General features: G+C 52.9%; 13 protein-coding genes across 13 annotated transcripts; 8 read left to right on the top strand and 5 right to left on the bottom strand.

The window, feature by feature from the left end:
• Window positions 1–335: 335 nt before the first annotated feature.
• On the top strand, window positions 336–953 carry SNOG_14944 (hypothetical protein; the record flags this gene model as incomplete). The annotated part of the gene is made up of 3 exons (XM_001805060.1): window positions 336–414; window positions 446–723; window positions 807–953. 3 exons carry the CDS (start codon window positions 336–338, stop codon window positions 951–953), a joined length of 504 nt encoding a protein of 167 aa, XP_001805112.1.
• A 280-nt stretch (window positions 954–1,233) lies between these two features.
• Window positions 1,234–1,753, top strand: SNOG_14943 (hypothetical protein; the record flags this gene model as incomplete). The annotated part of the gene is made up of 2 exons (XM_001805059.1): window positions 1,234–1,308; window positions 1,439–1,753. 2 exons carry the CDS (start codon window positions 1,234–1,236, stop codon window positions 1,751–1,753), a joined length of 390 nt encoding a protein of 129 aa, XP_001805111.1.
• Window positions 1,754–1,835: 82 nt separating this feature from the next.
• SNOG_14942 (hypothetical protein) lies at window positions 1,836–1,967 on the bottom strand (the record flags this gene model as incomplete). The annotated part of the gene is made up of 2 exons (XM_001805058.1): window positions 1,836–1,905; window positions 1,948–1,967. The coding sequence occupies 2 exons, from the start codon at window positions 1,965–1,967 to the stop codon at window positions 1,836–1,838; spliced, it is 90 nt and encodes a 29-aa protein (XP_001805110.1).
• A 2,452-nt stretch (window positions 1,968–4,419) lies between these two features.
• SNOG_14941 (hypothetical protein) lies at window positions 4,420–6,451 on the top strand (the record flags this gene model as incomplete). The annotated part of the gene is made up of 3 exons (XM_001805057.1): window positions 4,420–4,873; window positions 4,922–5,054; window positions 5,104–6,451. The coding sequence occupies 3 exons, from the start codon at window positions 4,420–4,422 to the stop codon at window positions 6,449–6,451; spliced, it is 1,935 nt and encodes a 644-aa protein (XP_001805109.1).
• Window positions 6,452–7,676: 1,225 nt separating this feature from the next.
• Window positions 7,677–10,804, top strand: SNOG_14940 (hypothetical protein; the record flags this gene model as incomplete). The annotated part of the gene is given in 7 exon segments (XM_001805056.1): window positions 7,677–7,699; window positions 7,768–7,978; window positions 8,025–8,749; window positions 8,768–9,811; window positions 10,131–10,294; window positions 10,386–10,547; window positions 10,614–10,804. 7 exon segments carry the CDS (start codon window positions 7,677–7,679, stop codon window positions 10,802–10,804), a joined length of 2,520 nt encoding a protein of 839 aa, XP_001805108.1.
• Window positions 10,805–11,086: 282 nt separating this feature from the next.
• On the bottom strand, window positions 11,087–11,908 carry SNOG_14938 (hypothetical protein; the record flags this gene model as incomplete). The annotated part of the gene is made up of 4 exons (XM_001805055.1): window positions 11,087–11,370; window positions 11,427–11,697; window positions 11,752–11,807; window positions 11,857–11,908. The coding sequence occupies 4 exons, from the start codon at window positions 11,906–11,908 to the stop codon at window positions 11,087–11,089; spliced, it is 663 nt and encodes a 220-aa protein (XP_001805107.1).
• A 757-nt stretch (window positions 11,909–12,665) lies between these two features.
• SNOG_14937 (hypothetical protein) lies at window positions 12,666–13,119 on the top strand (the record flags this gene model as incomplete). The annotated part of the gene is made up of 2 exons (XM_001805054.1): window positions 12,666–12,693; window positions 12,887–13,119. The coding sequence occupies 2 exons, from the start codon at window positions 12,666–12,668 to the stop codon at window positions 13,117–13,119; spliced, it is 261 nt and encodes an 86-aa protein (XP_001805106.1).
• Window positions 13,120–14,387: 1,268 nt separating this feature from the next.
• On the top strand, window positions 14,388–14,695 carry SNOG_14936 (hypothetical protein; the record flags this gene model as incomplete). Its single annotated transcript, XM_001805053.1, has 2 exons — window positions 14,388–14,533; window positions 14,659–14,695. 2 exons carry the CDS (start codon window positions 14,388–14,390, stop codon window positions 14,693–14,695), a joined length of 183 nt encoding a protein of 60 aa, XP_001805105.1.
• A 9-nt stretch (window positions 14,696–14,704) lies between these two features.
• Window positions 14,705–16,168, bottom strand: SNOG_14935 (hypothetical protein; the record flags this gene model as incomplete). The annotated part of the gene is made up of 3 exons (XM_001805052.1): window positions 14,705–15,789; window positions 16,063–16,074; window positions 16,153–16,168. 3 exons carry the CDS (start codon window positions 16,166–16,168, stop codon window positions 14,705–14,707), a joined length of 1,113 nt encoding a protein of 370 aa, XP_001805104.1.
• A 277-nt stretch (window positions 16,169–16,445) lies between these two features.
• SNOG_14934 (hypothetical protein) lies at window positions 16,446–18,490 on the top strand (the record flags this gene model as incomplete). The annotated part of the gene is made up of 3 exons (XM_001805051.1): window positions 16,446–16,565; window positions 16,612–17,953; window positions 18,189–18,490. 3 exons carry the CDS (start codon window positions 16,446–16,448, stop codon window positions 18,488–18,490), a joined length of 1,764 nt encoding a protein of 587 aa, XP_001805103.1.
• A 408-nt stretch (window positions 18,491–18,898) lies between these two features.
• On the bottom strand, window positions 18,899–19,800 carry SNOG_14933 (hypothetical protein; the record flags this gene model as incomplete). Its single annotated transcript, XM_001805050.1, has 2 exons — window positions 18,899–19,616; window positions 19,673–19,800. The coding sequence occupies 2 exons, from the start codon at window positions 19,798–19,800 to the stop codon at window positions 18,899–18,901; spliced, it is 846 nt and encodes a 281-aa protein (XP_001805102.1).
• A 1,088-nt stretch (window positions 19,801–20,888) lies between these two features.
• Window positions 20,889–21,326, bottom strand: SNOG_14932 (hypothetical protein; the record flags this gene model as incomplete). The annotated part of the gene is made up of 2 exons (XM_001805049.1): window positions 20,889–21,065; window positions 21,237–21,326. 2 exons carry the CDS (start codon window positions 21,324–21,326, stop codon window positions 20,889–20,891), a joined length of 267 nt encoding a protein of 88 aa, XP_001805101.1.
• Window positions 21,327–21,861: 535 nt separating this feature from the next.
• On the top strand, window positions 21,862–26,081 carry SNOG_14931 (hypothetical protein; the record flags this gene model as incomplete). The annotated part of the gene is made up of 6 exons (XM_001805048.1): window positions 21,862–22,759; window positions 22,865–23,691; window positions 23,723–23,770; window positions 23,797–23,837; window positions 23,940–24,984; window positions 25,299–26,081. 6 exons carry the CDS (start codon window positions 21,862–21,864, stop codon window positions 26,079–26,081), a joined length of 3,642 nt encoding a protein of 1,213 aa, XP_001805100.1.
• Between the last annotated feature and the right edge of the window lie 87 nt (window positions 26,082–26,168).

Genomic DNA, 26,168 nt, shown 5'->3' with positions numbered 1-26,168 from the left:
ATGTACTTTTTCTGGCACAGCAGTTGAGCGTAGACTTGCACATGGTGACACTGTATACATCGCTTGCAGCCTGCGGGGCGTCCAACAGTGCCCTTGGTGTGCACGATTGTATTGTGCCCGTACCCTTTGTGACACTGGGCTTTCAAGGGAGACCTGGCAGTGACGCCTCGCTGATCTTTCGATATTGACATGATCGACTGGAGATACGGCCAGATCACCATCCTTTGCCGTCAGTGGTCACACAGAGGCAAATTATGTGGCCAAGGCAGGCTTGTCGCCACGTCGTCACGACGAGGGTGCAGTGAAGGGAGTGGACGTTGAAAGACGTAACCAAGATGGCTGGGTCGAATGGGATGCGAACAGTTGGTTTGGCGCTTGCAGCGGCGAGCTGGTATCTAGGCGAGCAACAGGCATGTGGCTGGCATCTCATCTGAACAGACGTGAGGCTGCCATCGTTCGCATGGGAGGCGCATGGACTGTCCGGACTGTCCCGTGGGCCGTGCAGCGAGTCCCGTGATCAGCAGCATTCCCGCTGAAATCGGCTCTCACGACAAGAAAGGCGAGCGACTGCGGCGGCTGCCCATGTTGCGCTGTGCGCGCGGCGTGTTTCAGCTGCCCGGAACAAATGGGCTTGGTGACCTTGCACTACGGTCATCCCAAGGTACTGGAATCATTGGATTCCGAGGGCGAGACACGACAATGGATGTTGAAGCACAGTTGCGTGTGAGTGCGGGTGGCTGTTGAGGGCGACGCAGGAAAGCGTGACCTGAGCTTGGCCAGGCCGCATGCGGCTAGCGCATGTCTAGATTAGCGGCGCCAGCGCATCACTCACACCGCAACTAGCTGCTGTCCTATCATGCATGGCGGCATCCACATCCAACCCCAAGGTCGTGGTACAGTCGGCACGTTTGTCGAGCGAATTCACTCTGGATGGAGCTCAGCAGCCTGTGTAATTGGAGATGGACGACGAGGCGGCCCTCACACTCGCCTGAGGGTGTGTCTCATCTGGCACATCGTTGCGAACCCCGCTGACATGACATGAGCGTCGTACACTCTCGAGTCTCCACGTTGCACATGCTCCCCCTCTAGCATCGCTCGCTTCACATCTGGAACGCCTCTCAAGATATGTTGACTCGCGTGGACGAGGTAGACGCTGGGCTGTCCGGGCGCAGCAGCTCTCCCCAGGTGGCCGGATAGCGACGACTATCCGTCCAACCACGACGCCTCTGCGCCATGCCCAGCAAATCGCGTTGGCTGCACGGCTTGCCGTCCGATTCTTCCGCACACTCTCGGGCTCCCTCTATCCCTGTGAGTGTTGGATCGCAGGCATTTAGCCTGAGCAGGACATCGCTCGCGGTGCTCAGACAGCTCCTGGCTCGTTTGAGTTCGCAGCTGGCCCTGCCCCAATTCATTGAGGCCCGTATTGAATGCGGAAAAGATGACGAGCATCCTCGCCTCAGAAGATAGCAACGCCGCGGCAGATGGCCTTGCGTTTCAGGGCAGACGTGGGCTGGTTGGCTATGCCGAACATGCCTCTGCTTTTTCGTTGGTATTCACCACCACGGCTCTGACTCGCAGCGGCGGTGCACATCATCGCGTCTGCCGGACCACTCAGCAGTACGAGCAGCCCGGCCGTGGGCAGGAGCCAGATGTTGGCAGGGTCTGTAAGCACTCCGATCGCTCGCTGGGATGCACGCTTGCTTGCTGCTTGTGCTCATCGGCATCCGCAACAACTTTGCCCGGCGTAGCTTAATAAGGACGAACGCCTCTCTGCAGGCCGTTCCGTATCAATTGACAAGGTTTGTCCGTGCTGCATCGAATATCTCCGGCAACGTTCACTGGCCATTCGATTTCAGCCGTCTTATCCATATCGAGGCCCCAGCCCATGCTTCAGGTCGCGGCACACTGTGTAGAAAAATAGGCGCCCGCTAAGTCTGGACGTTCAACCCCGGTCGTCGTGAGCTCATCCTTGGAGAGACGAGAAGGGTGGTGAGCGGCCACGAAAATAGCAAAGCCACCCGCCGTTTCTGCACCCCTCTTGTCGTGTTCCAGAGGAGCAAATTGACAGGCCATCTGATCTGCTGTGCCCTGATGCCGTCGTGCGGGCGTAGGCTCTGGCGTCAGGTGGCTGGCAGTGGAGTCGTGGGCTCGCTTGCGTGCATAGCTCGCTGTCCTGTATAGCCCCCAAGGGGGCCTGTCCCTGTCGACAGCCTGTCCCCATCCATAGCCCTTGTCTGCCGCACCGACGACGGGATCAGCCCAGTCAGCAAGCTTCCTGGCTCGGTCTGTGCCCTCAGCGCGCGAAACGGCTTGTTCTTCACGGGACTCTCGCTCGGTCCAGGCTGGGAGCGCAGGCCGGTCCACCCCCATGCTCATCCTGCGCTCACGCTCCACACCAAGCCCGAAGTGAATTTAGATTGTGTGCTCGCGGCCGCTCGTGGGTGTGCGCTGGTGAGCGTCCCCAGAAGATCTCCACCATCCGTCTCTAGGTACAGCGACCTACCTCCAGCGCCTGCATCTTCCACGCACCCGTCTCTGGCTGTGCATCGCTGCGGCTTCATCTCTGCTGCATTACCAGTCCAAGAAGCCGTTGCTGCAAAGTCGCGCCGGCCCGCCTCGCAGCAGCAGCTGGCTCGTCTCGCGGATCAAGTTGCCAGCAACGCCCACGCACTGCGCACTGACAGTGTAGAGAAGCATTGGACACGCCGTCTGCAAAAAAAGCGGCCATCTCGGACGGATTGCACTGGGGGACGTGCGCGCCTCGCCTGTGTGGTCAGCCCTCTTAGCTGCGGCTTGCCTGCTGTCGAGCGTGCAGGATTCTCTGCAGCATCGCCGACGAGAACGACTTCCCTTCTCCACACCTCAGCCAAACTCCAGGTTCCGCTGTGAGTATCGTGCTTTTTGCGTCCGTTCGTTTGAGCAATTGGGTGAGTCCGTCTTACGCTTCTTCATATTGTACGGTCGTCAATAGCGCAGCCAGCGCGGCCTCGACCACTGTTTCCCGTGCTCGGCTATCTGTGGCTGCTTTGGTTGGTCCAGCAAGCTGCTGGGTATCCATCACGACCAGTCCCAACCTCTCTCCACCTGTATACCTCCGCCTTCCCACCACAGTCTGCCTGAGCCGCACGTTGGCTTTTCAACTCGTCACCTACAGACTGGCGGAGGCGCATCCCTTGTCCATGTCATTGTTACTCTGCCTTGCACAAGCACCTACTGACGCGTGAACCGCGTAGTCTATTCGTCGGTGCCGCAGTATTCACTATCGATACTGCTCGGCCCGCAGCAGACGAGCGCAACGACTTTACGACTGTTCACGACGACGCAACCAGCCGCAATTTAGACAGCGCATGTTTTTGGCAGCTGTACCTACTGTCTGTTATTCTTCCTGGCCGGCCTGTGTCAATTAGTCCTATTGCGTGTTTGAACCGAGCCTCAAAAGCAGTGTCGACACCCGGCTTTCAACTGCCTCACGACCGCAACGACGTAACGACGTGCTTTTTGGAATTCAGCATTGTTTGCAGTGTTTGCCTTTCTTCAGCAGCTTCATTTGCGCCTCGAGCCTTAGACCGCTCTCGCCCGCTTCAAGAAACACCTTGGTCAGTCTCTCACCACTTGCTCATCTTACGCGTGCCCAACACACAAATACCTGCCACGCAATTCCTGTCCTCAAACACTTCGGGAGTCCTCGAGCGCTCAACTCGTCTCGACACGGCAGGTTGAGGCTGTTTGCATACGTGTTTGCCCGCGTTTCGTTGGCCCGCACTGCACTCTTCCGAGCTCTTAAGAAGCAAACAAAACTGACTGGCGGTGAAGGTATCCGCCCCATCAACGGTCTGCGGCAAGCTATAACCTCGCGTCTTATCAACCTCCCGGTTGCGTGCTCAGATCCTGCACTCTGCTGTTGTAGAGCATCGTTTGCACATTTCTGCACACCAATACGCTCGGCTATCTGGTGTATATACTCGAGAAAATCCCCACGGACTTTCTCGTGCCCGTTGCCATCACCTGCTTCGGCATTACCCACGCAATACCGTAAAGCTGGAGCTGCCATCGATCTCTTCGGTCCACGCCCGCGACCCCGTCGATACCTGGTACAACTCTCACTACGCGCCCAAGTCTGCCGCATCAAGTGAGAGACCGCCAACCCTTCCTCAGATCCAATCGCACGCGAGCGGCTCGTCCAATTCTTCGTCACCGCGAGGCGACTCTTTCAGTTCCGCTTCCCACGGGAGCGCGAGTTCGCACACGTCCTACGCTGCATCGATCAACGGCCAGACCGCAGGCTTCAAGACACCCTCTCCCGAGCAGAGCGTACCCTCTTTAAACCGTGACAACCGCTCTTCACACGCGCAGTCGCACCAAAGCTCTCCCTACGGAACTCAGGACAGCTACGGCTACCCACCAGGGTCTTACAGCAGCATGAACCAGATGCAATCGTATGCTGACGTGCATCCGCCTCATATGTCTGCCGCAACCGCTCACGCGCCAGCTTCAGCGGCCCCCTCGGGAATCTCGCACTATGCGTATCCGCCGCAGTCATCGATGATGCAGCCCGGACAACACCAATACGGCCCTACCCCTCCTGGTTACCCTTCTTATGGCTACTCAAACGGCGTGCCCTCTGGGCTACCCGCGTCTTCTTCAATGAACAATGCGATGGTACCCTCTACACTACAACTGCCGGCAATGTCCTCGAGCGGCCCAAGCCCATCACTTTCTGGTGCACAGAGCTACGCGCCCCATTCATTCGACCACACCGGGCAGGTCGCTCCACCAGGAATGAAGCCTCGTGTCACCGCAACATTGTGGGAGGATGAGGGCAGCCTGTGTTTCCAGGTCGAAGCCAAGGGAGTATGTGTCGCACGCCGCGAAGGTATGTATTACTTGCAACCCACCAAGACAATGACTAATTTTCTCCTAGACAATCACATGATCAATGGCACAAAACTGCTTAATGTTGCTGGCATGACTCGTGGCCGCAGAGACGGTATTCTTAAGAGTGAAAAGACACGACATGTCGTGAAGATTGGTCCGATGCACTTGAAGGGTGTCTGGTAAGACAACATAGATTCACGGGATTATCGCACGGCTAACACGGCGCAGGATCCCATTTGAGCGTGCGCTAGAGTTTGCAAACAAAGAAAAGATCACTGAGCAACTATACCCGCTATTCGTCCATGATATTGGGGCTCTGCTCTATCATCCCTCGAACCAAACGAGGGCAAGTGTAGGGAGCGCTGCCATGGCCGCTGTAGACCGCAGGAGACCTGACTCTATGCAGACTCAGCGATACATCTCTGGGCCAACAACATCCCAGCCTCCGTCGCTGCATCATCATCATTCGATGAGCAACCCCATTGGTGCTCCCATGTCGCAAGCACCTCATGCCCTCCAGCCTCACCCGTCAGCCGGACGTCCTGGCCTTGACCGAGCACATACATTCCCTACTCCTCCTACCAGTGCCTCAAGCATCATGGGTATGAGTAATTCGGGCAGCTCATACGAGTGGAGTGGGGCCAACGTTCAGACACCGCAAGGTAGCCAGCCGCTCTCTATTGATACAGGGCTCAGCAACACGCGCTCTGTGCCAACTACTCCAGCCACCACACCTCCCGGCGCAGTTCAGCAGGCTATTTCATATGGCTCGAACCAGAGCTACGACAATTCAAGACCAATGTACTCTGGCCCACCCTCTCAGCCTGGGCAGTACAACACCCAAGGGCAGTCCATGATGGGATACCGCCCAGACAGCGGATATACCAAGACTGAGATGGCACCACCATCGCGCCTAGCAGACGTTTCTGAGGAAGGTGATGTCAAGCATAGCGAAGGTATGATGCCTCAGGGCAACAGCCAAGTTGTTGCTCCTGCGCCAGGACCCGAGGGAGACCACGAGCATGACAACGAATACACGCATTCGACTGCATCGTACAATGGCAGCCGTGGCCCATACGGTTACGCCTCTAATGGCAATGCTGGAGGTCTTCACCCTGAGCATCCCCATATGTCTCCAGAAATGAATGGCTCCCCACACCAGAACGGTTCGGGTCGCGCCACTCCCCGGACAACAACGACTAGCCAGACACAGTGGAATAGTGGGTACCCGACTCCCCAGCGACAAGGACCACCGTCTAGCAATCTTTACAACGTGATGAGTGACCCCCGAGGAGCCCCCAACGGCAACGCTCCCCATGATGCATATCCCGGCCCGGGTGCTGTGCCACAATATGCGAGCCAAGGATACCCCCCAGCAAACGGCAACGCAAAGCGTGGTCGTGACGATGACGACGAAGACCCATACCGCCCTGACAGCGTACAGAGCGATGATATGGGCGGCCTCAAGAGGCGAAAAACTATGGAGGGTGGTGCTGTCGGCGGCGCTTATGCTCAGGACCCCACTCCCGGCCTCCAGCGTGCACACACCATGACTGCACAGCGAGCCAGGAGGTGAAAACGCCATTTACTTTGATTTGATACAGCATCAAGCTTGCGTTTTTGTGGAGCACGATCAAGTCTACCACCGCACCGCCCTTCATGGCGCTTGCCATGTCTCGAACTCGAACCAAATCAGACGAGCAACATACAGCCCTACACCAGCTTGGGCAATTTCCTTGTGTCTACTCTTTTCCTATTCCCTCTGTTCGTTTTACAACCAAGGACTCTGGCATGTTACGACCTTATGACTTTCTGCTTCTCGGATTCGCTATTTCGGCCGACCCTACACCTTTCATTCTCACGACATACGACTCCTTCATGCCGCGTAAGCATGTGCAGGTTCTGCTGGTCTCTGCTACCACTGTGGACGAGCCGCAATCTTGTACACTCATTCGATCTTCGGGCCGCCGCCACCTCGGGCTGTGGGTACCACATGTTCACCTGCACTACAATCATAGTATCCCCTACCTCGACATGACTGCTTGACGAAAACGAAGGCGCAAACGAACGAGACGGATACTCATGCGCAACGACAATGTTTGCTTTTTGCGAGTACCATGGTCACAGCACGTTTTATATTATTTCGCGTTGGGTGGCTCCAGCGGGCTGCAACAAAAAAATGGCTAGGCTGCTGGGCCACGCCGAGTATCATTTTGAAATGACGAGAAAGGGGTTAGTGTTTATTTCCAGGGATGTACTTCATGAAGAGCATTATGAAGATAATGAAGGAATCAAAAGCTTTTTTCAGCTCGTGCTTTCCATGCCATGTTGTGATGTGTGCTCGCCACATGGCCCATGCTGTGTCAGTGAAGTGGCAAGCACAGACTGCGACTTGGATGCCCAAAGAAGGGAATCCTTGGTAAGGTCGGACGTTCGGATAAGGCAGCAGCATACAAAACGGAACTTTGCAAGCAAAATTGCTGTATATGAAAGGTAGTGTGAGACAATCGTGCACAGCCGGTATCAGGTAGAAATGCGGTGGTACTTTCTGTAGCCCTATGCAAGTCATCGACAGGTAGTGCGTACGTAATCAGGTCGCAAGCAGCTTGCGAGCGGCTGCTGCCCCTCGAAGCAGCCCGACTTGGCGGTAGTGCGCCCCACGTCATCAGGGTAAGCCAGACAGGTGAAGTGCCCGACGAACGCGCAACACAAGACGAGGCTGAGCCAGGCAGAAACTTTGCCGCAGTTATCACAGTCTTGCTTGACCCCATCTCTCTGCACATCCACCCCAAACAGCCGCCATGAATATCATCAAGCTGCAGAAGTAGGTTGTCCGCGTCTTCCATGCGACTCCGTGTGCTTCCATGACGGCTAACAATGCTTTGCGCACAGGAAATACCCCCAATTCCAGCAGGGCGAGATCTTTGGCCTGCAGGATGCTTTCCGCAAGCTCGACGTTGACGACAAGGGCTATCTCGACGAGGCGACGGTGATCAAGGCAACGCAGCAGACGGAGCACCAGCCGTACGATGTGGTCCGCCAGGCGCTGAAAGAGGTAGAGCTGGACAGCTCACGGCGTGTAGAGCTGGACGACTATGTAGATGTGAGCGCAGCAGTTCTCCGGCCTGTACAGAAAGAGCGACTGACAGCAGCAGCTCATCTCCAAATTGCGCGAGTCTTCCCCCGCCCAGCAGCGCATGCACACTGGACCGACCCGCCCTCGAGCCGGTACCGGGGGCACCGGCAGCGCGCCTCCCACACCTGGACAGCCAGGACACGCCCAAAAGCCCAGCATCGGCAGCGGAGGAGGCAGGATCCAGGTCCAGGGCTCGTCCGCCAACGTCACCCACACCATCAACGAAGATGAGCGCACCGAGTTCACGCGCCACATCAACGCGGTCCTGGCCGGTGACCCAGACATTGGCAACCGCCTGCCGTTCCCTACCGACACTTTTGAGATGTTTGACCAGTGCAAGGACGGTCTCGTGCTCTCTAAGCTCATCAACGACAGCGTCCCGGACACCATCGACGAGCGTGTCTTGAACAGGCCCGGCAAGAAAATCAAGCAGCTGAACAATTTCCACTTCACTGAGAACAACAACATCGTCATCGAGTCGGCCAAAGGTATTGGTTGCTCAGTCGTAAATATTGGCAGCGGAGACATCATCGAAGTGCGGGAGCATCTAATCCTGGGTCTCATCTGGCAAATCATCCGGAGAGGTCTTCTGGGCAAGATTGACATCAAGCTGCACCCCGAATTGTACCGACTGCTTGAAGACGACGAGACTCTGGAACAGTTCCTGAGGTTGCCTCCGGAGCAGATTCTGTTGCGCTGGTTCAACTACCACCTGAAGAACGCGAAGTGGCACAGAACGTGAGTATATTGCTTTAGAAAATCGAATGGAACTAACGACGACAGCGTGACAAACTTTTCGACTGATGTCAAGGACGGAGAAAACTACACTGTGCTCCTCAACCAGCTCAAGCCTGAGACATGCTCACGCGCACCACTGCAGCAGAATGATCTCCTTCAGCGCGCGGAGATGGTTCTCCAAAATGCAGACGCTCTCGACTGCCGCAAATTTTTGACCCCAACCTCGCTTGTAGCCGGTAACCCTAAGCTCAATCTTGCTTTCGTCGCCAACCTGTTCAACACGCACCCCTGTCTCGACCCTATCACCGAGGAAGAGAAGGCTGAGATTGAAGACTTCGATGCGGAAGGAGAGCGTGAGGCTCGTGTGTTTACGCTATGGCTCAACTCGCTCGACGTCAAGCCCGTGGTTCAATCCTTCTTCGAGGACCTGAAGGACGGCTTAGTGTTGCTCCAAGCATATGACAAGGTCATCCCAGGCAGCGTGAACTGGCGACATGTCAATAAGCCTAGGGAGGGTCAAGAATTGATGCGTTTCAAGGCGCTCGAGAACACCAACTACTCAGTCGAGCTCGGAAAGCAGGTTCAGTTCTCATTACCCGGTATCCAAGGCGCCGACATTACCGACGGACAGCGCACACTGACGCTCGGTCTCGTCTGGCAACTGATGCGAAAGGACATTGTTTCAACACTCAAAGGACTCGCACAACGCCTCGGAAAGCGCGAAATCACCGATGCCGACATGATCAAGTGGGCGAACGACATGGCACGGAAAGGTGGCAAGGGCAGCCAGGTCCGGTCTTTCAAAGATTCGTCGCTCACAAACTCTGTTTACCTGCTCGATGTACTGGCTGGCATGAAGCCTGCATACGTCGATTACGACCTCGTTGCGCCTGGCCGCAACGAGGACGAGTGTTATCAGAACGCCAAGCTGGCCATCAGTATTGCACGAAAGATGGGTGCAACGATCTGGCTGGTGCCCGAGGATATCGTTGCGGTGCAGAGCAGGTTGATTACCACCTTCATTGGCAGCTTGATGAGCACAAACGAAAAGATGGGTGGACAGTAAGAAGGTGGAAGTGCAGGGAGTGGAAAATAGTGCGATCACGAGACGGCGGTGTGCCGACGAAAGCGAATTGATAGCGAAAAGATTTATTTACTGTTCATTGCTGACCCAAAACTTGTCCCTGGTGAAACCAATATAACTCAGCGCTCGAATCTGACCCTCCCCCTGACTGTAGGGTTGGAGATCTGGTGTTCAGCCTCAGCCTCAGCCTCAAATGCACCCCGCTTTCCCCATTGGTCTATCTTTAGCCCCGCACTAGCTCTAGCCCTAGACCGTTCCCATCCCAACCTCTTCAGCATCGACATCCCCCTTGCGCAGCATCCTTGACCCCTGCATCCCATCCATCCCACATCTTCTCTATCCATCAGACAAAAACATGCCTCAAGCAGCCGACATCCTGTCCGACCCGGACATCAATCAAGCCTACGAAGACGTGCGCTCGGATAAATCCGACACCACGTGGCTTGTGTTGAAGGTGCGTTGTGCAGCCCCAAGATATCGATCTTCCAATGCAGGTCGAAATTAGAGTGGGGAGGGCATCACGGACTGATTCGAATTGCTAGTATGCATCAGCTACATCCGACAACCTAAAGCTCGCAGGCACAGGAACTGGCGACATCGCCGAGATGACCGAGAGCCTGGCCGACGACGAGGCGGCGTATGCGTATGTGCGGATGAAATTGGGAAACGATGAGTATAGCGAGAGGGTCAAGTTTGCTTTTGTTGTTTGGGCTGGTATGTACTTCCACTTCATTTACTCCTCTCGTCTCTGTGTCGCTCGGGACCTAAGTATTGTATCAGGCCCCAACACAAAGGTCATGCGCAAGGCCAAGATGTCATTCCAGTCTGGGCAGGTCAAGCAGGTTATTCGGACGTATGCGGTGGAGGTGCAGACGGGGGATCGGAGGGATTTGGATGTCGAGGCTGTTACGTTGAAGCTGAGGAAGGCGATGGGGGCGAATTGTAAGTCATTTCTTCATTCATGTGCATAGATGCTGGGATGTCTTGCAGTGGGATCTGTTGTGGAAATGCTGACTTTGTGATGCAGATGATCGGCAGAAATCGGACTACTAGATTCCACACGAAGACGTGTGAAGAACAAGCCATTTTTCGATATGAGCGATGATCCCTAGGAGGACAGGTGAAGTTGCAAAATGAATGAAGCACGATATCCGGACTGACTAATCCACAATTGTGTCTACAGGGAAGTATGCTATGCACCACCAACCCTCCATCGATCTACCCCTTTCATACCAACTCCGCCAGAGCCAAGTCTAGCAAGTGAATGTATCCGGCCCAGGATTCTTATAACTTGTCGGAATCGGGTAGTTGATATTAATCAAAATCCCTGGGTCCGTTGCACTATACGCCCCTGGAAACGCCACAAGATTCTTCGGCGCCGTGCTGCCACCTCCAGTAACCTCCAGCTGCGCGCAAGACAGATAGAACTGCGCACCGCCCTTGGTTCCAGCATTGTGAATAGCGATATGCTCGTTGCGCATCAAGTACTTTCCCGGCGCAATGCAGCTCGGGATCTTGATGTCGTAGTTCGCCGCAGCTGTACACGTCAGACCTCACCACACCTTATGATACGAGAGTAAGATCAAAACTCACCCAACCACGTCAACTGCGAGCCAAACTTGGGCTGCTCAGCATAAATGCGGAACCACACTGCGCCCGTGGGGTCCCAGGTGTTGATATCCTGGCCGTCCGGCATCTTTGCGAGATAGGACTGGAAGGGGCCCGGATGGTATGCGTTGGGGTTGACGTTGACTTTTACGCTGGAACCCGCGGCGACGCTGAGGGTGGATTTTCCAGGACTGAGTTGGTTGCAGCGGATGGCGCTGCTGGTTACGTCGCCGACGAAGCCGTTGTCCTGCCAGTTCTGGGAGGGGATTAGGGAGGGATGAGATGTACGGGTTCTGATAGAGTGATTTACCTTGGCTTGGCGGACGTGTGTCCAGGCGCTGTCGCCGTTGACGATGGGGAGCGTGTCTACGAGGTCAGTGATGTTGCGCGAGGATTGTTCAGAACTTGGTCGTACAGTGAGCGCTGGCCACGGATGCGGCAGCGAGGAGGACGGTAGAGGTCTTCATCTTGGTAGCGAGGTACTTGCAATAGGATGCTGGTATCAACACCTCTTCCCTCCAGCCTTTATATACACTCCATTCCAATCCCACTACTCTCCCTCATTCCCTACTATCCCCGAACAACGATCATCAGACCCAACCCGCGGCCCAACTCCCCATCCCGCCTTCCCGGCCAACGAGGCTGAAAAACATGTCGATTGGTGTTGTTCTTGATTAACCCAATTTATCTGGTGTGGGGTGAAGGTATAGCGATGACACTAAACCCGGGTATGACACGGCAAGTGAAATGCCAGCCAATCATCGTGACCGGCACCCATGATTGCATAGAGTGGCTACGTCAGTGGTCACAAACAACGCTATATATGTTCGAGCTGGTTGTAGTCGCCTGGAAGGTGTGATTACGAATGGGTTTGGGGATGGAGAGGGTGGTGGTGGCGGTGGTGGTGTGGCCGTGAAGTTGTGTATTCCGGATTGAGGGCCCGTTTTAGTCCAGATGAATTTGACAAATCGTCGGGTTTGATCTCTTCGCTAAATGGGGAGGATTGCATGATTATGATGCCTGAACAACTTCACGGTATTGAACTATTCTCAGTATGTGAGGTGATGGAAGCAATTACAAGCACAGCCTTCCCTAGAGACGCACGAACTTTCCGATTTGCTTCTGTAGTCCGCGCACAATTTCTATGGGTTCGTATGACATGTTTTTCATAGTTGTCAGAAGAAAGCGAGAATGTTGATATTTCGAGACTGCGACAATAGCGTGATGGAGAAACTTGTTGGTAAAAAACCATGTGCGTATTACTTCAGGACACGCCATCAGATTTTAAAAAAGGGCTTCGTTGGCCCCGAATCGTCAACCACAGTTCATCAAATTCGCTTCGTATACAGGAAGCGCACTCATAGTTCAGTTCTTTTCTCTCTAACTCTTCATCAAAACAACAAAGATGAAGTTTTGCAACTGCAGATGCGTATACGACATAATAGTACCTGAAAAGGTTTACCGTGAGTCGATCATACAAGAGCTGCAGGATGGCCCCAAGACATTCCCAGGATTGTGGGGACGACAAACGATCCTGCGCGAGCAGCTTCTTGTCTGGGTACCAACTTGCATGTTCTGGCTCATACTGCAGTGGGACGAGAAGTTGCTGCCGCCACGTTCGCATACAGTTCCAGGTACGGCACCGCAAGACTTCAGGACCCGTTCAAGTGCTGGCTGAACCATGTGTTCGAGGACCCCAGTCCGTAATATAGACGATGACCCAGTGTGGAATTTTGAAGGGGATTTCTTTGGCAATTTCGATCGTACGCCCCGTTGGATGGACTTCCCTAGGTTTCTGCCATGGCAAGACATAGTGATTCGGATGTCGTATGCGATCTGGTCGACAACACCATTCGCGTGACGTGGCTGCGATTTTGGGCTCAAGACGCGACGCACATCAACAAATCGGAAATACTGACTGTTATCCTGAGCCCTTCGCTTGCATTTCACGCGTACACTAGAATGCGCACCCACGTGGTCTTCCACCTGCACGTCAGCGAGAAAAGCGAGAGGCGAGTTCTGTTTACTCCGCAAGCACCGCCTTGCTCACTTTGCACACACCGTATCATGCATTCCGCGGATCTATGTTCCACTGTTTTACAATCGCGGCCATTGGATTGGAGGTCATGTTCGAAATCAGAATGCTCGAAGAATCCGCTTCTTACCTGATCGGAATTCCCTTGAGATTGATCTTCATTACCTCTGCACTCGTGTTGATAGCCAATGTGATGGAATTCAGTGAGTATGATCGTCAGCAAGCAAGGAACCCGCATATCAATGGAAAAGATGAAGACCTGAGCGACAAAGATAGATGGGAGTTGTGGAACTATGCGAGAATCCGACTCTGAAGGGGTGCCTTGTTTCGAGCATCGTTGTCAACTCTCCTGCCGAACATCCGCTTTCCTAACAATCACAAGCACCCTACATCACCGCCACACGGCGAACGTCATTTTGTAGTTGCGCCACGTTGCAGCCAAGCGACGGCGACCTATCAGTGCAGGCCCGGCTTTCCGCTCCGCTGGAGCCAAGATGCAGGGTCTGGATATCACGGATCTAGGCCTTGAGGAAAGAACGTTGGGCGATCTTGCGATGCTTGGAATGAAAGCCTGGCGTATGTCATGTCGAAGTTTGCGGAGGATGAGATGACGTCGGGTCTTTGCGAGGATATTTGTGAGCAGTGGCATATAAAGTTGAAGTAGACATACCAGGGCATGAAAAAAGTCCATTCAAAATCTAATAAACTTTCGACCTCATACCAAACGCATAAGCCGAGTCTATCTCCAAACTTCCCAATAATTGTTCCTATCACTCTCTTCAAGAACACACCTTTATACCAATCGAAAACCCGTAGTATCGGAGAAGGTCTCCCTAGTAGCGCTCAACACATCACAACATCCTCAATTTCATTCGACTCCACATCACAGAATGGGCTGCGGACCCTCCAGAATGTCCCATCGCGGCGGCTACGGAGCAGGAGGTTACGGTGCCAGACCAACAACTGTCGTGCACCACCACGGCGGAGGCGGACGCATGGGAGGCGGTAGGAAAGGAGGAGGTGGAATGAGCAGCATGGGAGGAGGCGGATTCGGAAGGTCGAGGCCTGGGCGCATGGGTGGTGGAGGCGGGATGATGGGAGGTGGATTTGGAAGAAGAAGGAGATGTTAGGAAACTTGGTGAAAGCCGTAAGATGAAGTGTGTATAATATCTACGAGTGTAGCGTTATGTTTGATGAATCCTTCTTCCATATCAAGTGAGTTTAAGGCTCAGATCGGCCGTAAGAAGCTGTCATCATTTAGCACTTCCCGAATATCTTCTGTTTCGTGCCCTTTATTCCTATCCGATGGCACACCAATTGACAGGTCTACCAAGCCATCGGTAGGTGGAGAGAACTGCCGTAAACGAACGCCGCTTTCAGCGAAGATCTTTGCAGTCATGGTGTCGACCATGTATCCTTGGTTGTAAACGACTTCGCTAATGCCGACTTGGGTGATCTTTACACTACAGGTCAAGCAAGGGCAGGTGTTGCAATAGAGTGTGGCGCTGCCACCGATTCGATCGCGACCCGCTTCAAGCAGTGCGTTTTCTTCCGCGTGCAAGCATAGACACGTGTTGAGGCCCGTACCTCCCTTTGCGGCATTGTTGCAGCGGGGACATCCGCCTTCGTTGCAGTTCGTCATGCCCCGGGGTGTTCCGTTATATCCCGTACTGACCACCCTCTTCTCCCGCACTATGACGCAACCCACTCTTCTCTTCATGCAGTTGCTCCTGTGTGCCGCCAAGTCTGCCAGCTGCATGAAATATTGGTCCCAGCTGGGTCGTAGTCGTGATTCATTCGTAAGGTCGAGCGAACGTATAGCATCGCGGAGTGACGAGATGGTTGCTGTGGAGTTGAGCAGCTTCAGTTGGGCTCTCTGAAATAGCGCACTGAGCCCCGTGCCTTGAGCAAAGAGGTGCGTGTCGTTGCGAAGGACAAATTCTTCCAGCGTTGGCGGTGTGAGCTGATTTGCAGCACATCGGTCCGTAAATCGCTTCCACCGTACACTGACCGGCGCGTCGACGCTCACTAGGAGGAAGAAGGGTCTTCGAAGCAAGGCATCGACAGTGTCGTGGCCCCAGATGTCTGTTGTCACCCACCGCTCTTTCCATCTCAACGTGACAAAGTCAAGTAGCGTGTCGACGTCCGAAAAGATATGCTGCTCGTCTATGCGACCCCCCGATGAAGGCACGTGTGCATCAGAAGCCGACTTCTCGACCGCTGGCGTTGCTGCCGTACGTGCTAGGCGGATACGCGTGAAGCCGTGCTCTTCAACGAGGTACGAAGCTATCGAGGATTTGCCCGCGCAGATGCCTGGTTGGTGTCAGGAGAGGAGAATTATGATTTACTGGGGTCTTGCCTCCGCACAGTCCAACAAGCATGGCTCAATGAGGACCAAAGAAACGACAGAATAGGTGTTCAGTGGTTCTGCCGTGGTTCGAACGGGAGATGCTCCATGCTAGCGCCATGTGGTCGCGCGACTGCAGGAACGCGTTTAGCCGCCCCGCCTGACGACATAGCGCGGGGTCAGCGACCACGAAGCGGCGCCTGAAGGTACCACGGGCTTCAATAGCCTCAGCCACTTACCGTCACGCGTGCCTATTCACGTGTCCCATTTCTTGCGACTGCCTGTGACCATGAAGTCTGCTCCCTAATCTTCTCTCATCGTATTCCTACCGTCGATATTACACATACTGCGAACAACACAGATATCCCACAAGCGCATTCACGATGGCAACCCTCAAGTTCGCGCCCTGGCAAAGCGACGTCGACATACAGTTCTACGCGGCGCTTGCACATATCAAAATTAACCATGACATGCTGGATGACTCTGCACGGAAAATACTAGGTCTATACGAGGTGCGACCCGGAGAACATGCTACACGATCTATGCGCGTTCAAATACACCCAAATGCACTAACATCGGACGAGTATGTTCCAAAATCGCTCTACGGAATGTGCTGCTGACGATGGGATGCAGCGCTCCACCAACGTACTGCCGCGCCGAAGGCATCATCAAGAACTGCAATACCATAGAAGACTACAAGAACCTTGACCGAGCAGCGATCCTCGAACGATGCGCCCAGACAGTATGGGTTCCTCGCTACACATGTGAGACTCACTAATGTGAGATAGATCTGGGAAGCTATCCACGACGGCTCAATCTACGAATGCCCGTCTCTCCTTTCCTCCTTCACTGCCATCATCTTCGCGAACCTCAAGAAGTACAAGTTCACATATCACTTTGCTTTCCCTGCGATACAGTCAGATCCGCCGTGGAAACAAGTCGGGGAGATGACGAGGCTGCATGCGCGGGAAACGACGTACTTGGTAGACGCCGTACAGACGTGGCGCTACAGCTCTGATGTTCGTCAAAGAGGCTTCTTTTTGGCGAAGCGTATAAGAGGCGGAGGCAATCCAGATGAGAGACCGAAGACACCTGTCACACCCTTGGAAGAATTTGGATACACTTGGGCTATAGGAAAGCTCGAGCAGTTTGAGAAGGGCTTCTTCAACGGTGTGAACAAAGAGGACCAGCTCATTTGTTTTGCGGATCCATCGACATATGAGAGTAATCCCGGATGGCCGCTGAGGAACTTGCTTGTCCTCTTGCGGCATAAGTGGCACCTCAGTGAAGCCCAGATCATGTGCTACCGCGACACGCACATGAAGCGAGACCAATCAAATTCGATCATTCTTCAACTCCAGGCCGATGCAAGCACTACTCAATCAGGCCCAGAAGTGCCGAATGAGCGACCGAGAACACCGCAACTCCCCAAGGTCACTGGCTGGGAGCGAACAGAGGCCGGGAAGCTCTCATCAAGAAACGTCGATCTATCGGAATACATGGACGAGCGAAAACTGGCGGATCAAGCTGTGGACCTCAACTTGAAGCTTATCAAGTGGCGAATAGCGCCTGGTATCGATCTGGATGTGATTAAGAACACTAAATGTTTGTTACTGGGGGCGGGAACGCTCGGTACTTATGTCTCAAGAACGTTGATGGGCTGGGGAGTGAGAAAGATCACTTTCATCGACAACGCAACTGTGAGCTTCTCAAATCCGGTGCGACAGCCGTTGTTCGACTTCAAAGACTGTCTGCAAGGAGGTGCGAAGAAAGCGGAGCGTGCCGCCGAGGCTCTGGAAGAGATATATCCGGGTGTTGACGCGACAGGTCATGTTATGGAAGTGCCAATGCTTGGCCATCCCATCACTGATGCTTCAAAGACGAAAGAGCACTTCAACAAGCTAGAAAAACTGATCAGCGAGCATGATGTCATCTTCTTGCTCATGGACACAAGAGAAAGTAGATGGTTGCCCACAGTCATGGGCAAAGCAGCAGGAAAGATCGTCCTCAATGCTGCGCTGGGCTTCGACACCTTTGTAGTCATGCGGCACGGCCTAAAAACCGACAAGCCAGGTGAAGTCGAGCTGGGATGCTACTTCTGCAACGACGTCGTCGCGCCCGCAGATGTAAGTCCCGCAACAATACCTTTCGAACCTACACTAACCAAGTCAACAGTCCCTCAGTAACGCAACCCTCGACCAACAATGCACTGTTACCCGTCCTGGTGTCGCTCCACTTGCATCATCACTCCTCGTCGAACTGCTCGTCTCTATACTACAACACCCCTCCAAAGCTCGCGCTCCCACAGGCATAGCGCCCCCAGCATCACGCGTGGCTCCAAAACCCGCGCATCCATCCCTTCCAGCACCTTTCAAGCATCCTCTCGGCACAATCCCACATACTATCCGCGGCTACCTGTCGACGTTCAGCAATATCCAGGTCGAAGGCACTCCCTATGATTGCTGCTCCGCGTGCAGCGACACGGTGATTGCAGCGTACGAGAAGGATCCATGGGAGTTTGTGCAGAAAGCGCTGAATGAGAAGGGCTGGGTGGAGGAGATGAGCGGTTTGGCCGAGGTGCAGAGGAAAGCGGACGCTGCGGCGGATGATGTCGAGTGGGAAGAGGAAGATGAAGGGGGATTGGATGACGAGGGCGAGATGTTGTAGGTGGCATACAAAGTTTCTTAAGTTCTTGAACGCATAGCATACATAGGAGCGCTGGGTATTTCAACAATTATTCACGACGTAAATGATTCATAATAGTTGTTCTGATCAAGTCGCCCGGGCTTGCTAAGAGTGACGCTAGCAACGAAGAGGGACGCTAATAGCAGATGCAGCGTTCTGATTGGCCCAGAACTTGAGGAGAAAGACGTCAGACAATCCACACTTTCCTAATCGGGTATATTGAAACTGTCAAGACTGTCGAAGCATGTCAGTCCCCAAAACCTCCCTCTGAATCTTGTCTTGTGCTGCGCCTTCTCGGAATTAAGGTCTGCTTGCAGAGCGATAGTGACGTCGCATTCGTAACCATGCGTGCATCTCCATAGTATTATTTGCACCCCAAACCGATGCCCCCTATAACGACGGCTTCTTCATGTGCGGAAACACATGTCCTAAACCACTCTCCGACCTCGCAACCGGCGCCATTACCTTCGACTCGGGATCATCAGGCGGTCGAAGGTTCTCGCCGTTTTCTTTCGTCTCATCGTCTTCTTTCCTCGCAATTTTCCTGTCGACATGGTTGTCAAGCCATTCATGTTGGTCCTTTCCAAGTTTCAGAGTGCTGTCGACATCCTGGGTAAGTTTGTCGATTTCTTCTTGTAACAACTCGTCTCTGTTCTTCTTCGGTTTCTCTTCCTCGATCTTTTCAGGTTCGCCGGGTCGCGCGGTTTCGGCCCAGAGTGCTTCAAGCTCCTCCAACCACCCACACGCTTCTGCTAATTTTCGTACGCCACTGTCGCAGTCCTCCAGCATCAGCACATCGTCTGGCCGTGACCCCATGTCGCCGACCTGCTCGCTATTAATGAGCAACCGAGGCGTTCGGTCTTTGCAGAGTTGTGGTAAAGAGGCGAATGGGTGGACAGAGAGTGAGGTGCCCATTACGATAGCGAGATCGGCTTCGGTGGGGAGGTCGCGGTTGTCGAAGAATGCGGAGGGAAGTTGCTCGCCGAAGAAGACAATGTCTGGTTTTACGAGGCCATTGCAATCGGCATCGACGCAGCGTGGGACCTGGTTATTCTGGACCGCGTCTCGCATGCGATCAGCTGGGTAGGGTGTTTTGCATTCGATGCATCTTTGTCTGCGTTGTGTGAGTCCCATTCTCGTCTCAAATGTGTAGGGTTGTCATACGTTGCGAAGCTGCCATGCGCCTCAATTATTGATTCTCCCGGTACACCAGCCTCGCGCTCTAGGCAGTCGATGTTTTGTGTGAACAGCTTCAACAGAAGACCTTTCTTATGCAGCAGGGCGATAAACATATGTGTAATCGTGGGTCGGAATTTTCCGGGGCACAGTTCTTGGGCCAGCATGTAAAAAGGTTCTGGCTTTTCGCGGAAGTACGAGATATCAAAGACAGCTTCGGCGTAAGGTAGGTTGAGGCGGGCGAGGTTTGCATACAGTCCAGTTTCTGGTGATCTGAAGTCTGGTATGCCTGCCGATGTACTGATTCCTGCACCCGTCTTTAGGATATTAGCGACGGTATCACAGGGTAGTGAATATATCTCACCATGACCACTATTCGCTTTGCGCGCCCATCCTTGATATATTGCGCCAAAGCCTCTACCGTCCGCGCCTTTAGAGTTTGGGGTAACGTATTCGGGTCAATGACCCGGGACTCCTCGTTCCCCATCCTGTTTCGTTTTCCCTTGCCTTTGCCTTTGTCTTTGGCTTTGCCGCGACCCTTCTCACTTTCGCGCCACGGCTTCCCTTGCGCCGCTTGCTGGCGATGGGCTTTGTGTTTTCGTCCTATTTTGAAGACGATGGATTGGAGCGGGTGGCAGGGTAGTGCGCTTGGTACAAGCTGATGTGGCTGTGATACTGTGACCTTTGCGATTATGCTAGGCAACGTCGAGCGGTTCATGCAGTTGTTACCCCACGCGAGCGAATAATTTCGGGGGTCCGACAGGGCCTTGCGTCATGCCAAGACCACGCGACGCGACTGACGCTCATAAGGACCTCGCACGATACTTATCATTTGCATCACTCTTGTCGTACTCATTGCTCACATGAAAATGTCCAGGCAATTGTAAGGTGGTGAAGAGAAAACTGAAGGAGCAGCTGGTGAACTAGGCTCGCGGAAGAGAGAGACGGTACCATTCCTACGTCTTGCTGCGAGCTTGGGACTGGTTCTTTGGATTGAATTCTGGACTCAAAAGTCCCCAAAGTTCTGGGCCCAGAGACCAGTAACTAGGCAAGGCACCATCGTCTCGCTAGGTCTACGGGGTCAAACGCCATTTCATTATGCCGTACAGAAGGGCCACAATGACGCGATGCAGCTACTACTACGGTTAGCATATCTGTCTTTGTTGCAGCCTCTGAAGGTCATGCCAGCATATTGAGATGTCTACTAGAGCATGGCGGCAACGTCAATGCTCGAGCTTGGAGTATCGACGGCAGTCAACAGGAAACTGCATTGTGGGATGTTGCTGGCCTTGGTAATGAGCACATATTCGACATCCTGCTGGAGTATGGAGTGGATAGCATCTGGAGCCCAGTTGATATGCCAGGACGTTCGGGTAATATTCTTCACGGACTTACCAAGCGAAATACCCATGCGGCTGCTGCCATACTTCTCACCAATGCAAAAAGCTCATTCGTTAGTAGGAGGGACAACAAGGGTCAAACTCCTTCGATCATCGCGGCTGGTCATGGTCATGCAGATTTTGTCAAGACATGGCTTGATCACGCAGCTCACGTATCCCTTCGCGACGCCGGGAATCAAACTGCGTTGACTCTGGCTAAGCATGAAGGGCACGAGGACATTGTCAAGATCATCAACGAGCATATTATTGAGGCTATGTATAAACTGCGACTGGCTGCTCAAAAGGGTCGCAAAAGAAGGCATAGGTTGCGATCGTGTCTCTGAATACATTTGGCGGGGTTCTTTCCTTGGTTCACATTCTTTAGTCTTCGAATTCCTCATCGCTTCGTTTCCCATTTGAGTCTCTACTTCTTTTTTGATACTGGTCTTATTTAGCACCCATTTATTTTGTTCCAACTAAATTGTTTGTTTAATATGGCTCAGAATTGCAATAAGTGAGTTGGAGCTATACATTTTGTCTCGGTCGAGGGGTCAAACATCAATATGTCAAACACTGGAGGTAGAGAATGCCGGTAAAGAGAATGAGTATGTTCCCAATTGCCTATACATCAAGCTGTTGTGAACTAGCAAGCTATTTGCAGATCTGTTTTTTCATGAATTGCGTCGTGGCATCATCTCGCGTTTGGCTTGGCCTCTGGTAGCGAGCCTGAGAAGAACATAAATTGGTCTTGCGTGACACTTCCTCCTCTCTTGGACAATACCGAGAGGTCGAATCGCAATGTCGACCGCCCAAGACCACAGTTCGCATTGGAATTCTCACAATAGTGGCTCCCAGATTGCGAACAACTCAGGCACCGTCAACAACAATTTCAATCAAGGCAGCGACTCGAACAAAGCGCTTGCTCACCTCTTCATCACTGATCCGGATGTTGACAGACACAACCTGCTGGCCGAGAAGGGATGTCGTGTGCCTGGCACGTGTGATTGGTTGCTTCAGGATCCGGACTACCTGGCATGGATCAACTCCGATTCCAGCTCGCTATGGCTTTCGGGTGGACCAGGAAAGGGGAAAACAATGCTCGCTCTACGCGTCATCGACGCTCTTCTTACCAAGACAAGGGACCTTCAACAGGACTGCACAGTGCTCTACTTTTTCTGTAGTGAGCAGGATTCGTCCCGGAACAACGCGATAGCCATCGTGCGAGGCTTGCTTTGGCAGTTTATCAAAAGGAGGCAGCACTTGGAGGCACACTGCTTACCTTATCTTCGAAAAGAAAACTACCAGCAGACAATCGTGTCCTTCGGTTCTCTCTGGAGCATTTTTGTCAACATGCTGGAGGACAAGAACTCAGGCGACGTTTACTGCATCATAGACGGCATCGATGAGTGTGACCCAGCGTCACAACCGTTACTACTCCGTGGTCTATTCGAGACGTTTCCCGCCGAAGGTTCACCCAGGTCTCAACCATTCAAGCTCTTCGGGGTCAGCCGCGAGGCTGGTGGAATACACTTTCTGCCCAACCATCACATTCGACTAGAACCCACCCATGGCCCCACCGTAAATAGAGACGTCGATGCCTTCATCAGTGACAAGCTTAAAAAATTTCGGGATACGATCGAGGACTTCCACGTGATCGAAGAAAAGGTCCGACAGACCTTGGTGGAGAATGCTCAGGGTACTTTCTTATGGATTGGGCTGTGTATTCAAGAATTGGAAAGACAAAATCCGGTTACGGCAGACGATTTTCTTGATTTAATCGACCAAGAACCTGTTGGACTAGAAGCGATGTACAGCAAAATGCTGGATGGAGTCAAACCAAAGAGTCGCAAATCCTTACCCGAGGTTCTGCGCTGGATGCTGGTCGCTCACCGCCCTCTGACCTTACGAGAACTGACCGCTGCTTTGAGTCGCAAAGATAATAGAGGTATAAGTGCTGAGAGCACTTTGCATGGACAGCTCAAGCAGTGCCGCGGCTTCTTCCAATCCATGCCTGGGAAATCAGTGAACTACGCACAACGGCCTCTCACTAGCCGACGACATTGCTTCATCCGCGATGAGCCGCTCAAATCCTTAATCATCGTGCTATACGACAGCAACCAAAGGCTCAAGAAAGAGAAAATACTAGTTGCGCAGAGAACGACAACGGAAGATGTGAGATACGTCCAGTACCAGCCTCGATCAGTCACCGAGGATATATTTGTCACGTTTCCTCATCTATCCATGCGAATGTTCTTCATCAGAGCTGCCAATAAAGATGCTCCGATTCCACAAAGTCTTCGATTCGATAAGAGAGAACTTGAGCTGAAGGTTTTCCAGGAATGTATCGAGTACTTGGCAGCGCATGGCATGGAAGAGAGTTCTACTTGCTTGAATCTACCCAGAGTGGTTTCCGAACACCCTCTTCTCAACTATGCATCGATGAATTGGATGGATCATGCCAGGCATGTGACAGAGTCCGATTGGGGCAAAGTCTGTGAATCACACGCGTTTTTCAAGGAGACCGGGCAGTCTTCAGAGATCAATCGCGGCACCAAGCTCAGAATCAACTGGCTTTCATCGTACCTTCTCGAATCTGATGATGTCAAGTATGGTACCGAGGTAGCCTATGCAAGGACGAAATTGCCGTTGCTACATCTAGCCTGTCGGCTTGGTCTTCTACATTGGGCTGCGCAACTTATGCCAGAAAGTACGCCCGAATCAGAGTTAAGTCAGGTTCTCAACAAAATCGACATCGGTAAGATGACTCCACTGGTGTATGCCATTCAGTCGGGAAACCTGGAACTATGCCGTCTTTTGCTGGAACGGGGAGCGCGTCCAACTTATCGAGCATACATCCAAACTCTAAATACGCATAGGGAGCCCATGTTGCGGTTACTCATTGCACGTGGTAATTTTGATTGCCAGGAAGAGTCGGAACTGATTGGAAACAAAATCATGTTCCACCCATTAGTTCAGGCAGTAGCCGGAAAATTCTGGAAAGCAGCTGAATTGCTACTCGATGCTGGAGCGCAAGTACAACCTCATTTGGACACTATGCTGGAGCATGCCTTTAAAGCCCCTGTTAGCGCCAAAGTTATCTATGGACTGCTCAGCCACGTGAACAATTGGAGCGATCTCATGCAGCACCTCTTCGACATAGCAACCTCAGAGGACCAACATGCAGACACCATCTTGCACACATTGTTCGAGTGGCCACTAGTACAGAAGTCACTCCTAGGACCCGCAACTTCTCACAAAACCCGCGAAATGCTGATGCGCTGCACAGCTGAGCATGGGCTTGAAGCCAGCCTGGACTGGCTCATCCAATCTGGAGTCGACTATATGGCAAAGAGTGATGAAGGGAATTCTGCTTTGATAGAGGCCATTGGTTGCGGAAATCAGGGTATAGCGAGGATGCTGCTGCGTCGCGGAGCCACGCTCAGCAATCTCGATAAACTTGGATCTGATTGTCTATGCCTCGCGGTATTTCACAACAATCGCGAAGGCGCCCAGATGCTTCTCGACGAAGGAGTCTCTGTTAATCAGCCCTCAGAGAAAGGTATCCCGCCTCTTGTCTTTGCTGTAACGAGCGCACCCGTCGACATTGTGAACTTTTTACTTCAAAATGGTGCACAGGTCAACCAAGTTGATTCGAACGGTCAGACTGCACTGCAACGGGCTGCGATTTGGGGCCGTGCACAAATTGTCGAGCTCCTTATCAATAAAGGTGCCTGGGTCAATGCAACGGATCCGGGCGGCAAGACGGCTTTACATTTTGCAGCTGTTGCACAGCAGCGAACGACGATGGAGATACTGATTAGAAGCGGTGTGAAGGAAAATATGCGCGACCTGGAAGGTAAGACTGCCGATGACCTACTGAAGAAAGCGCAGCGTGAAAGTGAGAAAGATGCTGCGCCAACGGCAGGAATGGTCATACATGCGACGTATTAGTGCTTGTAGGTTCCTGCTTCCATTTCCTTTGTATTATGAGTAACGACTCTAGTTGATTTGTGTAGTATTTTCAATCGCTTATCATGTTTAAAGTAGTATCGTTACATCAATATCATACTGTCAGTGCAGATGATCACATGTAGACCGGAGCAAGCATAGCTGATCAGGTAAAGTGACACATTTATTAACCAGGCTTGATCAGCAAGTTTTCTCTCTCTATAAAGATGTCCATCCTCGCGTCATCCAAGGAAGCCCCTCATATCGCTCCCCCACTCTTCCAGTAGATCAACTCATCTGTAATGGCCGAACCAGTTGGTCTTGCTTTAAGCGCACTTGGCATTGCAACACTTTTCAACAGCGCTCTTGAATGCTTCCAAATCGTTCGCCTTGGCAAGGCTTTTGAGCAGGATGTCGAGACGTATCGAAACAGGCTCAATCTACTTCAGCTCCGTCTCGCACAGTGGGGTGAAGCTGTAGGTCTCGACTGCATACGCGAGCAGGAACAGCTCCCCTTCCCGGAAGACGATGTTAAGAAAGCTAAACATGCCCTCCAGCAGATCATCATACTGTTCGAAGAGGTGGAAAAGAAGTCCGAAACCCATGGTCGCCGAGTGAGCGAATCAGAGTTCAGCAACCGCATGAAGGACATGTGTAGCAAGATGCGAGGCCTCTCCATGAGCCGCATGAACAAAGCTGCTAAAGCTAACCTACTTACGAAGACCAAATGGGCGCTCACCGGAAAGAAAGAGTTCGATCAACTAGTGGGCGCAATTTCCAACCTCATCAACGAGCTCATTGCTGCCTTTCCAGAAGAAGCAGTGACTAAGAAACGGGAGGAGCTGAATCAAGACGATGCCAAAGAGCTTCACAAGGACAACCCTAAGGCTCTTGAGGACCTTGGGAACGCGCTGAGCGAGCACGAATCGCTCCGAGAGGCGCTAGAGAAGGTCAAACCCCACACGACAAACCACAACATGGCTGATTTCAGAGGCTCGACAAACGAAGGTTCGCAGGTAGCCCAGAACCTTGGGGAAATGAATATGACTTTCGGAAGTTCTCGCAGATAGGGCTGATGTGATGGATGTGAATCAACTGCATCGTCACAGTATTAAGATGATGGTTTGTCAATCTTGTCTATAGCCTCGCAAAGCCAT

The sequence above is a fragment of the Parastagonospora nodorum genome, assembly GCF_000146915.1.
Source record: "Parastagonospora nodorum SN15 chromosome Unknown scaffold_34, whole genome shotgun sequence".
NCBI lineage: Eukaryota > Fungi > Ascomycota > Dothideomycetes > Pleosporales > Phaeosphaeriaceae > Parastagonospora > Parastagonospora nodorum.
This window is presented reverse-complemented; position numbering and strand designations above follow the sequence as displayed.